General features: G+C 37.1%; 1 protein-coding gene across 1 annotated transcript in view; it reads right to left on the bottom strand.

Annotated features, from left to right (window-relative positions):
- Positions 1–16583, bottom strand: part of COL19A1 (collagen type XIX alpha 1 chain) — a 319505-nt gene that overhangs the window by 173593 nt on the left and 129329 nt on the right. Inside the window, exons 11-13 of the mRNA XM_040983151.1 lie at positions 10942–10995; positions 2787–2840; positions 1096–1131 (exon numbers count right to left, since the gene is read on the bottom strand). Coding sequence (XP_040839085.1) covers positions 1096–1131; positions 2787–2840; positions 10942–10995 — 144 coding nt within the window. The remainder of the gene's footprint in view (positions 1–1095; positions 1132–2786; positions 2841–10941; positions 10996–16583) is intronic.

Below are 16583 nucleotides of genomic sequence, written 5' to 3'. Positions count from 1 at the left end.
ATGGTGTTGCACCAGTTTGGGGGAATGTAACAATCAATTTAAATAGGCAGCTATTTTTATCCATTAGGTAATTAGAAGTTTAGCTATTATGATTACTACAGTAATTAGAAGCCATTACTATATCCATTTATTTTAAATATGATGTTATGCATTTATAATTAGCTGGCGCCATGTCATAGTGAGTTAAACCACCATCAATGATCCTGGCATATGATATAGACACCAATTGGAAACTAACTGCTATCCTTCTGAGCCAGTTTCCTGTTCATGCATCTGAGAAAGCAGTAAAGTACTTAAGCTTTTATGTCTACCTGGGAAACAGAAAAAGCTCCTGGCTCTTGCCTTTGTCCTGGCACAATTGAGCTGTTGTAACCATTTGGGGATTGAATGAGCAGATGGGAGATCTCTCTATTTCTCTGCTTTCTATAGCCATGTTTTTCAAATAACAATAAAACAAATCTTTAAAAATATTCTTTACTTGTTGGAAAGATGGAATGAGAATGAGAGAGACAGAGAGAGAGACAGAGATGAAGATGGGGAGAGACATCTTCCATCTGGTGCTTCACTCCCCAAATGGCTGCAATGGCCAGAGCAGGGCCAGGATAAAGCCAGGAACTTAATACAGGTCTCCCATGTGGCTGCAGGGGTCCAAGAACTTGATCCACCTGCTGCCTTCCCAGTGACATCAGCAGGGAGCTGGATTGGAAATGAAGCAGCCAGGACTTAAACCATATGTGGCACCACAAGCTGCAGCTTAGCCTACTACCCTATAGTGTTAGCTCCATTAAAAAAACGCGTTTTTAAAAAAGAATAAATAATCAAACACTAAGGAGAAGATTTTGAGCCTTTCAGAGGACAGAGGAAATTATTCATGGTAGGTACAGAATTCTAAATTTTATATATTTTTAAATAAAAGTCAAGTCAAGTACTTCACTGTTGTGGTTAGATGAGAGTCTATTTAAATATGAGAGTCTACTTAAATCTTAAGTCTTAAAAACACTCTGGTTTATATTTTGGTTGGATCATGTTGTAGTTGGACAAATAGGTTAGGGTAACAGATTTCATTTTTGAATTTTTGATTTCATGCACACTTACTGCGAAGGCTGGTAGTCCTGGAGGTCCCATGTCTCCCTAAAACGAATTAATGACAAGTTAAAGTTTTAATTGTCCCTTTTTACATATGATTCATACGTTTCTGATTGGATAGGAGCAATATTTATAGAAAAATCTTGAAGGACAGAAAAAAAAGTTTTATTTTTATCTCTGTAATGAAAAAACTTAGCATGTACCCATTAGCTCTCATAACGTAATGATCACTTCATTCATTCCCATGCTTTTTAAAGCAGCAAACTTGTTTTGAAATGCTAAAATAATCTAATTTTCTATTCTGCCTTAATCCAAAATTGGAAGGAATGTCTTTCCAAATATGGTAACTTGCCAATAGAGCAGCTGTGAAGTGTCATAGAAGCAAATAATTTTTCCGACAAAGTTAGTATGAGAATCAGCAGAAATAAGAAGTGGGTCTCCCACTTCACGCCTCCCAGCTGCAGCGAGTCGTTCCCATGACCTCTTCTGCAGCTCTGCTGAATCGGCAGTGCACCTGCCACCAACAGTACGATGCTCTGCCTGTCTTCATTTATTTTTGAATATTAAGTTCTTTTCTGATCTATGTGAATACAAACTTTGATATAAATATTGACAAATTATTCAAACATCTTTAAAAATCGTTCAACTAAAAGTTCACTACGTTCCGATTTCAGTGTCTTCTGCACATGTTTTATCTTAGGAACTCAATCTCGTAAGCATCCTCATCCATTAAGACCAAGCATGCTTGCTGTGGCTTTCATTTAGGTGAACGCTGTGAAGGATATTCACTGGGTGGGAATGGGGCACTGTTATATTGGATTACGATACTGAGAGTTTCCTTAGCACTTTATCATTTCACATTCCCTTTATCCACAAATATAATGTTAAGGTTTTCTTTCTCAAGAACTACAATGGCCTCAAATGTTAAGATTTCTTCAATAAATATGGTCACCTAAAATATTAAAATTTAGCAGTATATAATCATTAATTGTAGAACCCAAATAAAATAACCTATAGTTGTCAAGAACTGAGGACCACTTGATAAGATTATTTGTAACAGCAATGATCTTGTAGATATACAAAGATTTCTAAATGTGCTGAGAATGAAGAAAATAATGCAGTGCTATGCTTTTGGGTACATGCGTGCGTGCACACGCGCACACACACATACACACACACACAATTTGTACCCATTGACCTTATTTAAAGTAATTCTTACTATACTATTTCTTAATTTTCTTTATAAAGTCACTGCCAATATACTATTATGAGATTGTAGATGAGGAAAAGTGGCAGGAAATGGAATATTTAAACCAAAACTGTGATACAAAATTAGCTTCTTTCCTCCCAAAAGCCACCTGCTTCACCAATGTGGTAGCAGCTCAGTGTTGGCTGAATTCCCTGATACAGGTCACATTTGCTAACGTTGCGATGGAATATGAAGTATGAATGGTGTGAAGCAGGGATGAGAAAAAGGAAATTTAGGACAAGAGAAATTCCATTAGCCCTGTACATTTGAGTCTCTTCAAACTAATTAAATGAATCAAAGTTTTACTGGTTTGGATGCTCTTTAGATAACAGTCTGTGGTTAACTGCAAAGTGTCACTGACAATATCAACAAATCATTGAACAGGTTCTCAGGGCAATCTTGAGAACAGAGTGACATTTTCAGGGGGGAGGGGTGTAGGTAAACACAATACCTTTTCTCCTTTTGGGCCAGGTGGACCACGAGGACCCAAGTCACCTTTCAGACCCTGTACAAAGAATAGAATCAAAATGATTTCTATGCACATTTCACAGAAACCTTCAGTTTCTAACAAGTCATTGGGAAGAAAATAAATCATAATTTACTGAACTCCCAAGTCCCATTCTTCCCTTCATAATATGAAAAGAAATAGAGACAACTGGCACTAAAATGATAAGCAACATCTGTGCTCTGGTGGGTACAGATACATTAAATCAGCACGAGTCGTCAATACTGCATATTTGTGCAACTTTGCTTCCTGCTAAAATTATATTAATTCACCATCTGGGAGCACATCATTTAGATCTATATGAGATTTTAAGTATCCACTTTAGATTAAATTTGTGGATGCTGTAAATACCTCTGATTTAGCATTGATTTGGTCTTTACAAAACTTGCCAAAAAAATTGAAGAGCTATCAAAAAACATGTTCACGTCTTTATCAAGATATTTAATTGTGTGTGTTAAAAGGGAGGGGAAGGAATGAAGGATGAATTCTTTTTCTGTTACTCACACAGCTAGACTTGACATGTAGTATCTTTCCTATTTTAAAGGGTATTTTAGCTTTCAGATTTCTGTTTTTTTTTTAAGCTGGACTTATAAAGATAGCAGATGAAAATATAAAATGTGCAGACAGGATATATGATTAACATTTTCAGGGATCCTCCAGACGTTTGGATGTTTCAATATATATTTTAGTTGAAATAACTCAAAATTGCCAGCTTTCAGAAATACAATAGATTCACTAGAGGGGATCAGTTCCAGTACTGAACATACCCACAATATAAACAGAAGAAAAGTTATATAGACATATCCTCCTGTGTGCTCACAGAAAAAAATACCTTCTTTCATCCTTAATTTAGCACACCAACTAAGGAAAGAACTATAATGAATATAAATATTCCACAGCCACATAACGCACAATAAATCCAGGCATCTTATTCTTCCTATTCAAGGATCCAGCTGCTACAACCTCAACATTTTGTGGTAAATAAACAATGGCAAATGCATCACTTGTAGCTGCTTGATATAGTCATGGGAGCAGGCAATGAATAGAAGCAGTCAAAGGAAGCCAGATAATGAAATGATCTTATGAGAAAATATGTGAAAACTGTAGTCTAATGTTCTAAGAAAAATATTGAGTTATAAAAACTGCCAAAAAAGTGAACTTCAGTACCTTCATGAATATTTTTGTAGATAAAACATATTGCCATCATCACCTCAGAATAAGTGAAAAATAATATCTGAGATATAATACTCTTATTTGGAATACTCATTACTTCTCAAATCAAGCAATACCTTTCTATATACCAGTGCTTCCAGGAGTAAGACTTTATGACTGCATATGCTAATAAAACTGTCATTATCTATTTTATGATTAATTTAGTAATTAATCCAACAAATAATAATATATGTTGTATGCATTTTTCTAAAGCCTTTACACTTGCACTATGTGTACCCAACGTAGGAGTTCTAAGACCCTTGACTTCTAAATTACTGTGTTTGACATATTCAGTGCACTTACAGAAAGTCATTTAAATCTAAAGTACTGGAGAGTTACAGATCCTTTATATATTTTTTCATTTTCTTTGAGGAGACGAAATGATTCATGCCCAAGTCTTTGACCCATCTCTGGCAAGAATCTTGTTGGATATTTCAGAAAAACTAACTTTACCCTTGATGCCGCCTCTTTATACTGTTCCACCTACTGATCACCCTCAGTGTGTTCATTGGCTGTAAATCCCCATTTTTCTTGTTGTATTTAGAGGTGAATTCAATCTCTTTCTCTTATTGCAATACCTGTACTACAACCATTTACTGTACTACAATAGATATTCCCTTTAAAAAAAAGATTTATTTTTATTGCAAAGTCAGATATACAGAAAGGAGAAGATAGAGAAAGATCTTCTGTCCGATGGTTCACTCCCCAAGAGATCGCAATGGCTGGTGATGAGCCAATCTGAAGCCAGGAACCAGAAAACTCTTCAAGGTCTCCCACATGGGTACAGGATCCTAAGGCTTTGGGCCATCCTCAACTGCCTTTCCAGGCCACAACTAGGGAGTTGGATGGGAAATGGGGCTGCCGGGATTAGAACAAGTGCCCATATGGGATCCTGATGCATTCAAGGCAAGGACTTTAGGCATTAGGTACCATGCCAGGTCCCAAACAATAGATATTCCTTACTACTTATAGATAATAAGAATTTTTCTAAAGAAAGTTGAAGTCCCTCATTTTATGGAACTCATAACTGGGTTTGGTGCAATGGAGTAGTATGCTAAGCCTCCACTTGCACCACCAGTACCCATATGGCAACTGGTTCATGTCCCTGCTGTTTCACTTGTTATTCAGCTCTCTGGATAAACAATGGAACAATGGTTAAGACTTTGGGATCCTGCATCCACATGGGAAACCTGGAGGAAGGTTCTGGCTCCTGGCTTTGTATTAGCCAAACACCATTTATTGAGGCCATCTGGGCAATGAGCCACTGAATAAAAGATTCTCTGCCACTCCTTTCTGTGATTCTGCCTTTCAAATAAAAATAACAAGAAAATCAAGAGAAGAGTAACAGAATAAACAGGTCGCACAGCTGAAGAGGTAATGAGTTACTATAGTAGGTACAGAAGTCAGCGTCACTTTTGTGTCAAAGTGATGTTTATTGTTTCAGAAACACTGCCATGCAATGATTGTGGGGAAATGTGTGTGTACAGGGAAATGTGGGCACACAGTTTTCCGAGCTGAAAGGATATTTAAGAGGAGAAGAGGATTAAGTCAAGTTTAGCCAGAAGTTATGGTACAGGAAGAATTGCAGGGCATGTTGGTGAAGATGGATTTTAGTTTTATTGCAAATGAGGAGGCTCTTAAGTGCTTTAGAAGGAAAAAATGAAACTGTAGACAGCAAGAATAGAAGCAAAATAGTATCTATAAAAGCGTTTTAGCCAAGAAAGCATGATGGCTGGTTTATGATGGGCACAGTGGAGATGGCCCTGGCATGAAGACCAGGTAGAAGTAGTGAGGGCGGGTGGGAAACAGAAATACCAGGGTACTTGCTATTAGTAACTTGATGAGAAGGTATGTTAATTACTGATCCAAAAAAAAATTTTAGAACAAGGTTTGCTTACTAATTTCTCATGTATAAATATAGAGAAATAAATATAGAGAGAATAGACAAATACAGTAGAAATGCTTATAATGATTAAGTATCCACTTAGCCAACAAGCATGCTTGAACATCTGTTGACATGTCAAGAGTGAACTGTATACTCCTTATAAACAAGTGAAATGAAGAGAAACCTAAAACTGAAAAGCATTAATTGCATCACTCAGGAGTATGGCCAACTCTGGAGTAGGGTCTCCAACGGGAAAACAACTTCCAGCGAGCTCTTGTTTCACTAGCATTTCAGTTCTAATTTATGACAAGCATATGTGTTAACTATGTTATTTTGAATGAATAAAATAACACATTAAAATTATAAGATTCCTTTTTAACAATTTATCACTAAATGTAACTTGTAAAGAAAAGGCTGGTGATTTTATCAGCTGTCATTCATTCTGTTGATGCAAATATGAAGTAATATCATTGAAGTATATGGTAGGTGTGAAAAACTAGTACTGAAGGTACTGAAGACTTGAGGTATGTGAAGTTTAGGAGAAACAGAGGTGGAATGATATTTCACACATTTAGGATAATTTCTTTAAGACTTGCATACAGAATAGTTATAAGTAACAGTTATTTTGAAAGGTTATTTGAAGAATCATATTTGTAAAACCTTTTAGGACCTGGCATGCACTTAATCAATGTTGCTTTTACTTTACAAGTCTAGATTTAAGGATAATTAATAGTTCTTTCTGGTCAGTTTTGTACTTCATTTGATGGATATGCACAACTCCGTTTCAGCTCACATTGGATAAAACAGAGTTGAGAAGTACTATATTTGTCAGATGTCTACTTTTATAGCCAGTCAAGTGAACCTATGTAAGTCATGTCCCCTTGTGACAAAGTACAATGTTTAAGGTCATGGCATCATAATAGGCTCTGAGAAACAGATCGTAATACTGTTCTCAAGTACGCTTTTTCTCTTTATGTCATACTAGTGCTGCTGTCAATGGTTATTGAATTCTGGGAAGGAAAGACACAACATTTACCACGAAGCATGAAGAACTGCATGGGGCAGATTTTGAATTCAATATTGAATTAGATAACTATCTATAATTAAGAGTTCCAATAAAATACATTTTTAAATGCTTTCAAAAACTCAGGGTTGATTCTGCATGTAACACAAAAAGAAATTCTTTATAATAAGAAGGAAGCTATCTAATAGGTATGCAACTAGAATCATAAAAACAGTATGTTATTAAACTGATTTTATTTGAAATCTACTACTTATGGGATATGGCATTTTTAAAAATCAGAATTTTTAAAAATAATTTTATTTGTTAAAATTTTAACACAATCTTTCACCCCAGCTTCCACTGACTTTGTCTTTTCCTCTAAGAATTGCAACAGCTGTGTCAGCTGCTATCTCTACTTTTGTGCTTTCAATGGTTTTGTATTCCGTAGTGCAGATTGCATTTGTATAAGGAGATTAACATGATTATTTTAGAAACATCCATGTTATCATTCTGGTAAAGAATGTTTTAAAGGCCATAATAAAGATGCAGAAGAGAATACTAAATTCAGACTGAAATCTACTTTTCTAAGGTTATATAACCCCACAAAAACTAAGTAAATGAAAACAAATCCATTGGAGCTAAGTGTGTTGCTTATTCTCATTTCTAATAATGCTGATTTTCATCTAACTCTTTCTATATACTACACACTGTTCCAAATGTTGTAAATCTGATAACACTTTCAATCCTGACAAAAAATAAAGCAAATAATATTAATATGTAACTGTCCAAAGAATACAAAGTATAGAAAGAATAATACAGCATGCCAACAAGTCAGTAGCAGAACTGGAATTTGAACCTTGGTAGTTTGCCTTCAAAGATCAAAATTACAAATTTATTATTTTCCTTTCATGTCTGTTCTAAGGAAGTATTATGAAATGGATTTCATATGAAATCATATTCAAAATCATTGATGAGTATGCATGTGTTTAATGAAAATATGCAGTGTTATTTAAAATTAAACACAGGCTTCTGTCAAGGATGCAACTAAGATAGATACAGGAACTTTCTCTTTTTCCATGACTAAGGGATACTACTGGTGTTTTAAGCTTCTGAGCTTCAAGCTTGGTAAACCTTCTGCTCTTGCAAGACAGTCCCACATGGCAAGGAATCCACTTGCCCAAAGTGTCAACAGTATCCTCAGAAAAAGATCAAACTGTCTTCCCTTTAAGCAAAGGCTTACATTTTCCAAAGTACATTTTTTCATTTCATGGAAAAGTTGGCACTGAAGACACTATTTTATAAGATGCACTGACATTAAGATGTATGTTATCTGTGGCAATAAAGATTATTAACTAAAAGAAGATCGGATCTATCTAATAAAATTTTAAATCATTCTAATTTACTCTGAGTTAGAAAGTGGCTGCAGTGAGCAGGTTCATTGAGATTGTTCACTACACATTCTAAACAATATTTCCTTATTCTGGCTTCACTTTAATTCTAATTGAAACAGCCTTTATAGCACTCTTTACTCCCTGAAAATTCATACCTGTGCTTATGAAAGAGGGAACTATCAAATTTGTTAAATTTATTTCCAAAGATTTTTAAGCACTGAGAAGTGAGCAATGACATATGGCATGATTTGGTGGAAACACACAGATGATAATTTTCAACCAAACATTCAGGGCTACAACAGGCTGATTTTACTATTTTATTTTATTTTACTATTTTATCAAGTTGCTTAGTTTTCTAAACTTCTACTTCTTGCCTCTGAAACAGGGATGTTATCAAGCCTGGTCTAATGAAGTCTGCTCTTGCTAGTTCATAAACCTGAGTGAGGACTGAATTTCAAACTCCTCTTGAAAATACTTTATCAATTATGACATAATATTAGACTGCCAGCATTGCCAATAGTGTAATAGGAGAGCATCCAATTCTTCTAATGATAGTGAAGGGGAAAGAGGAGAACTTGCATTACTTTTTATTTCTCTTTAGTCTTGACTCCTGAATATCTTTGACGAAATTAAGCAAAGGAAAACAACATCATCTACATATTAATTAAGGAACCAAGTGAGAGAAGTTAATGTGCTTTGTCATGCTTTATGGCGCACTTAATGAACTACATTAGACAATTATGGTGCAAAGGAAATGGCACCCCTGTGGCTGGTGAGAAGGGGTCACACTGCCCAGCAGACTGCTGATTTGCTCCTCAGCAAGCTTGTTGGTCTTAACTCGGATTAGGAGCCCATGGATTTTTTTTTTTAAACAAAAACTGGTGTCAAAATCAACATATTTTAATGAGCTGTTGGAAGTGCTTTTCCTCTATAGGTATAGATAAAATATAAATACTCTCCTAGCCACAAGACACTGGTGTTAATGTCATTCTCTGATGTAGGAATATAAATTTCAAGAGGTGGATAGAAGGAGGCAAATGGGCTAATATGTAGTTAGGGTCTCTGGTCCCTGGTAAATTTCTCTTTTGTCTCTTAGTACATTTCTCTTAGCTCTTTGCTTTCCCATGAAGAATAACTACTGAGGGTTAGGTGGAGTCCTCAAAAAATGTGAACTACACCTCCCTGGACTCTAGTTCTTTAGTCCCATCTCTGAATTTCCATCAGGAAAAAAACAAAAAGCCAGCAGATTGTGTCTGACTTTTCAGTGTATCATAAGAATGAGAGGAGTCGGATTGCCACGCACGCTTCTGATGGCTTTCTGTTTTGGACCAGACACGGTTACTGCCCTCTGTTCAGGAATTCCCCTCTCCAACTTCTTGCTTATTTCTTTTGTTCGCCTCCCTGAAATGGTGCTTAAAAGACACCGCTTCCACCATGTTGTTGGATCTTTCCTTCCTTGGAGCCTGCTCCCGTCACTATGGCAGATCACTCTTTACATGTAATCTATCTTTGCACACTGAAATTCTCTGCATGAAAATTCTTTCCTGTGAGACAAGAATCAAGGCTGCCTTTGGCTTTCATGTTGAATTTCCCACAACAAAGGGAGCAGGTCATAGTACAGATGTGAATGAGGTTTCTTAAAATATAGCAAAGCTGCTGGTGAGGGTTTGAATCAGAGCCTCATGATGCAGTTAATTTCAGGAGCCTCTTTCATTTGGGGGAAGCTTCCTCAGGTGCAGCCTTACTTGGCACACAGGCTCCAACTATTAGTCTTTAGCCTCGCTTTGTACTGTAATAATTTGTCACCAACAGGTAGCTTTCCTAACACCTCAAGAGTTCCAGAGAATTGAATATAGCCTCATTTGGTGTCCCCTATCACTTATCCATAAATCAATTAGTATGGCGTTTAGATCCATTTAAAACTATTTAAGTGAGCAAAGAAAATCGAGGGAAAAATATTTCTCATTACGGATGTTTTCTCCAGTAAACTTGGTATGTCTCCAAAATAATAACTGGCTATTGTTGATGACTTGAAATTCAAGGAAGACTCACGTTGAGATTGTCTTTTAATTTCATCCTAAGCACTGGAATGAAATTTTTTTGGGAGTGTTATCCTAATGGGAAGAAATGTAGTTTACTGGGATGCAGGATGTCACAGAACCCAGGACAGCTGCTCTTGAGGAGCTGTGGCAATGGGAAAAGCAACACACACGCATGGGTTTCCTTTCCGACTTCCCTTTCTTTTCATCATTGAAACATTATCAATACAGACTTCCCTGTATAGAGATAAGGGTGAGCTAAAAAGTGAATCCTGGATAACAGCACTGGCATAGTAAGAATAAAGTATGTAAGAAGAGAAAAGAAAACAAGCAGCAAAAAGCAAAGGCTTGTAAAAGTCAACATACATTTGAACTAGTCATACATAAGAATTACCTGTAATGAAACTAAAGACCATGGGCACCTAATGGGCCATGCTGTAAGATAACCTTGATTCTTAACTTTGTGTGACTGTGGCTAGATGAGTTAAGAACATTCAAACTTTCATAGCATTTGATAGTAAACTGCATGGGCAAAATGTAAACAGGATATTAGAAAAAGAGTTAGGCTTACATCTTCTCCATTAAGACCAGTCAGACCCGGGTCTCCTTTTGCTCCTTTTTCACCCTAAGGAAAAATAATTACAGAATGAAAAATGTTAGACCTGAAAGCTTTCACCAAGCAAAAAAAAAAAAAAAAGCAGGAGACTTACATTGTGGTTATTTGGTTATTTATCCCCAGCGCCTATAAAACTGTACTACATAATACAATGTAAGCAACAATAAAAAAAAAAAAAGAACAATTCTGAGTTCTAAAACTAAACAGAAATTTAAATATTCAAAAAAGAAAAACTATGCACATCAAAATGACTGGAGGGTAGAAATAGAACACAGATTATCTATTTTCTTTTATAAGCAACAAAGAAATATTTGGAAGAAAATTTGGCCATAGATATCTAGAAACCTACTAGGCTATAAATATATGGACAGATAGCTTTGACATATATCAAACTGCTGTTCATTTCGTCATTTTACTTATAAAACTGAGTACTAAACTAATTAAAAGTAAATCTTTTTTAAAAAGAGTACTAAAGAAATAATCAGAGAAGAAAAAATATTAGGACCCAGCTTGTTGAATATAATATTTAGAGTAGGAAAAAAGGATCATCCTGAATGCCAAAAACTAAAGTGATTACATAAATTATGGTATATAGGCATAATGAATTAACTATGGTTCAACTATTAAAGTTTAATAATCATATACTACATGAAAATTCTCATGTCATATAAAGACACAATTGACAAATTCAGTGAATGAATGGTAAGCAAGGTCTATTTTTAACTTCAATGTACAAATATGATATATGTCAAAAATGCTCCACACAATGCTTTTAACAGATATTCTCAAGCCTGGCATAATAGCCAAGTGACTAAATCCTTGTCCCTCTGAGATCCCATATGGGTACTGGTTCATGTCCCAGCTGCCCCACTTCTCATCCAGCTCCCTGCTTGTGGCCTGGGAAAGCAGGGAGAGATGGTCCAGAGCCTTGGGACCCTGCACCCATGTCAGAGACCCAGAAGAAGCTCCTGACTCCAGGTTTTGGATCAGCTCAGCTCTGGCCATCACAGCCACTTAGGGAGTAAAACAGCAGATGGAATACTTTCTCTCTCTCCTTTTCTCTGAAAAATCTGCCTTTCCAAGAAAAATAAATAATAAATTAAAAAAAAATCACATATATCCTCAATCTGTAATGTACCAGACTCCCTCTCTTAGCTTAGAGTCTTTGCCTTGCTTTGATTGCAAATTTATCTACTAAAGACTAATTCATTGAATTGAGGGAGTTTCCCATTAGACACAGTCATTGCACAGGATTCCAAATCACATTATTCATGAGGTCATTTATTTCCTCCACAGATAATACTTTGGACTTATACTCTCCGTAGTTGTATTGTTTTAAACAGGAACCCTCAGACCCAGAACAAAGCAACAGACACCTGCATAAAGTATCCAGACTGACTGGTACCCAAGACAGACACTAAAATTCCTGAAAGAACACAATGGCTGTTCTATCACTGACCAATCAAAGGAGTAACATGAAAACTACAGACCAACCAGAGATCTGCTCATGAGCTTATCACAAACCTCTTAATTCCAACTCTGTAAGATTGCTCTCCTCTTACCATGCTGGGAGTCTACGAATTAAGCATTAGCTTTCCTATTTCTTACTCTGGGCCTTGAAAAATCAAATGCCTACTTTTTTCCTCCACCCTAGTGTCAGTGATTAGTTTGCTGTGCAATGAGAAAGCAGACATAGGTTTGGGATTTCTGCAATAAAAGGTTCAAGATGAACAGAAATATCACTGTGAATGACACATACCCAATGTGACATAACACTTTAGGCTAATTAGATATAAAAAGTATAAGCTCATTGGCACATGCTGAGGATCTGTGTGGTAGTCTTGGTCACCATTTTGTGCCATGATAGTCATTGTTACTCATGTCTTTATATCTTCTGTTCTTCTCCCTTTATATTTTTTCTCTAATAATTTTTTTTTCATTTTCAAAAACATTAATAAAAAAGGAAACATCTAATATGTTAAATACTCTATAAAAAGACATGCATACATTCCTTATCTCCTGTTCTATATTATCACCATATTGGCAACACAGGAACCAGATAAAAATAACTTGATCTGTGATCTGTATGTTTTGTTTATGATGGTCTTCTTATAAACAAAAGTGCATAAAACATATTCACTGAAATATATGCATGTTTAATTGAAGCCAAAGATTTTAAACTAAGATGGAGGGGTGAGGAAATAAACACAACTCCAAGGGTGTGTTGTCCATTATAGTAGTCACCAATCACAATGTCAAAGAAAATTATTTAAACACAGTTTGAAAAGTAGTTGGGCTGAGCTGCAACTCAAAGGGGGCGGACTGGGCAGGGCTGAGCAAACCTCAACTCACAAGAAAGAACAGAAATCAGGATGGAGCACATGTCATGCTGAACTAGGCTCTTACACTGACTGGTCTGCATAAACCAGGGATGCCAGGCCACAGCATTGAAGGCAAAGGCTGAGACAGGTGAGAGGCTAAACCAACTGGGTTAGAACAACCACTGGCGTGTGCATAATGTAGGGCTGGGAAAAGACTTGGTTGGGGAACTGTGAGAGTATACACTTGCTGGGTTGGGGTTTCCATGGGAGAGTGCGTGGGCCAGAGTGGGGTCTGCATTCTGGTCTAGATATGGTTGCAATCTCCCTTGGCACAAGTGTGAACTGGGGCTGGGTTCACCAAGCCGGGTTAGATGCCAGTACCATCTGGTGCTCTGGAGAACCTGAATAGATGTAGGACGGACTAGGCCAGGTCTCTGCCCCTACTGAGCCATGTGTGAGCTGTGTTTGGGTATGAACAAGCCTTGGCTGGGCTAAAGCATCCAACAGTAAGAACTGGAATGGACTGAAGGCCAGCAAGGAGGGCTGGCCCATGGAATCACCAGTACACGCAAGATGTGGCATAGGGAGAAGTTCTGATGGAGGAGCTTGGGAAACTCCTCTGGCAGGACATGGTCCTTACAGGTAAACAGAAGAACCACAATAGGGAGCAACCCAGACTAGACCAGGGAAATGTACCCACCGGCATACATATGGCATACGTTAAGGGGCAGACCAGGCTGAACCTATTCACATTATCCACTGGCGAATCCAAGCACCAGAATAGAGTGTGGGTCAGGCTGGGTTTGGTTGCGACACAAACCTGTGCATATTACGGAATGCCAAGGTGGGGTAAGCCATACCAGATGTGGTCGCAGTGCCCAAACAATACATGTGAGATACTGGGGTGAGGATGGGAGGAGAGGCAAAGCTGGGAGAGGGAATGTGGGTTCCCCTGCTGGACAACCACTCCCACTGGAGAGCTTGAGCTGGGATGGAGACAGAGCAGACCAGGAAGGGCTAAACACCTGTAGGCCGCATGTGAGCTAGATCAGGGAAGGGCCAGGTTGGGCTGACTGTTCCGATGGGTACAAGCCAAAATTAGAGTTGATGAGGGTTAGATAATGCTGATGAGAAGCTTTCCATCATCATAGAAAATTTAGCTGGACAGCGTCAATACAGAGACTGCCATAGTTAACACACAGAAAGCAAAGTCAGAGGATCAAGAAATGCTTTTAGTGCAGCAGTTAATATGCTCACATCTCTTATCTGAGTGCCTGTGTCCAAGTCCTAGCTCTGCTTCCAATTCCAATTTCCTGCTAACACGCACTCTAGAAAACAGCGGGTGATGGCTTCAGTAATTAGGTCCCTGAAACCAAGGTGGAAGACTTGAACTGAGTAGAAGGCTAAAAAATTATTCTGTAGCCTCACAATGCACATTAAAGCCAGGCATCTTACTATTCTTAGGGGTCCAGCTACCACTTCTCTGATATTTTGCACTAAATAAGTAACACCAATTGTTATTACAGGTGAATAAATAAATTGCCATTTGACGTCAACATTCAAAAGAAAAAAAGGAAATGAGATACTGGAAATACTCTTATTGCAGAGAGTATGATAAAACTGTAATCTCATGCTATAACAACATTTTTAATGAGTGATAATATCAACTGATAAAAACTTTATAGTTATTCTTGTGGATAAAATTCACAGCTACCTTTATGTATGTATGTATGTATGTATGTATGTATGTATGTATTTAGTGCATCATTACATTGGGACATTTGAAAAAGAATGAGTAAAAAATATTTGAGATGTGGCATTCATTTATTTCATTACTTCTTATATCAAGAACACATACTCTATCAGTGCTTCCACAATAAATTTTGGCAACAGCACATTCTAAGTACTTAGAGAAAGAAAACTGCCATTTCTGTGAATATTTTATTAATTTATTTGTTCATTAGGACAAAGAAACACTAAAAAGTGCCTGGTGTGATAGCCAAATCAAGCTAAATCCTTGCCTTGCACCCACTGGGACCCACATGGGTGCCAGTTTGTGCCCTGGCCGCTATGCTTCCCATCCAGCTCCCTACTTGTCACCTGAAAAAGTAATAGAGGAGGGTTCAAAGCCATGGGACTCGACATCCACATGGGAAATCCAGAAGAAGCTCCTGGCTCCAGGCTTTGGATCAGCTGAGTTCCAGTTGTACGGCCACTTGGGGAGTGAATCAGCAGATGGAAGATTTTTTTCTAATTCTTTCTCTCTATATATCTACTGTTCCAATAAAAATAAACAAATAGGGCCTGGCACAGTACCCTTGAAGCTAAAGTCCTCGCCTTGAACATGCCGGGATCCCATATGGCCTGCCGGGTCTACTCCTGGCAGCTCCACTTCCCATGCAGCTCCTTGTTTGTGGCCTAGGAAAGCAGTCGAGGACGGTCCAAAGCCTGAGGGACCCTGCACCCGTGTGGGAGACCTGGAGGAAGTTCCTGGCTCCCAGGTTCAGACTGGCTCAGCACCAGCTGTTGTGGACACTTGGGGAGTGAATCATCAGACAGATCTTCCCCTCTGTCTCTCTGTCTCTCTCTCTGTATATTTGACTTTGTAATAAAAATGAATTGAAAAAATTAAAAAAATAAATATAATCTTAAACACTAAAAACAAATTTAGAGAATCAGAAACTTTTAGATAAAAATATCAAATTAGAGGATGAGAAACTACATGGTGGTTAAATGTTGTCATAAAATTTATTCAAGGCAATAAATTTTTATATTAAAAAATAAGATTCCTTTGATATAACTGTCATATTTTAATCAAATATATTCAAATTAAATAAATTATTCTCATATGAGAAGTTAAATATTCTACATATTAAAAAGATATGTGTCTATGATGAAATCTGCAAGCTTGACATTGATGAAACTGGTAAATAATGATTATATAGAGATGTCTATCAATAGATGACTAGATAATGTGCTATACATGTAACTATGGAATACTATTTAGACATAAATGAGAATGAAATCATATCCTTTGCAACACATGGATGCAACTGCAAACTGTTATACTTAGTGAAATAAGCCAGGCCCTAACAGACAAAAATCACATTTTCCTTTATCTGTGGGAATTAATATACACAGTATAGATAAATCTATATAAATGAGATTGGCATTTCGAGAATTGATTATTACTTACAACCTTTGTCTATACTCTTGAGGGACAGTGATATTGTTTTCTATTTGCTATTAGTTGAGTTCATTACTTAATGGAGTGTT

This window comes from Ochotona curzoniae, unplaced genomic scaffold, assembly GCF_017591425.1.
Source record: "Ochotona curzoniae isolate NIBS_2020 unplaced genomic scaffold, NIBS_Ocur_1.0 contig_3819, whole genome shotgun sequence".
In the NCBI taxonomy this organism is placed as follows: Eukaryota; Metazoa; Chordata; class Mammalia; order Lagomorpha; family Ochotonidae; genus Ochotona; species Ochotona curzoniae.
Note: the sequence above shows the minus strand (reverse complement) of the source record. Positions and strands in the feature narration are given on the sequence as shown.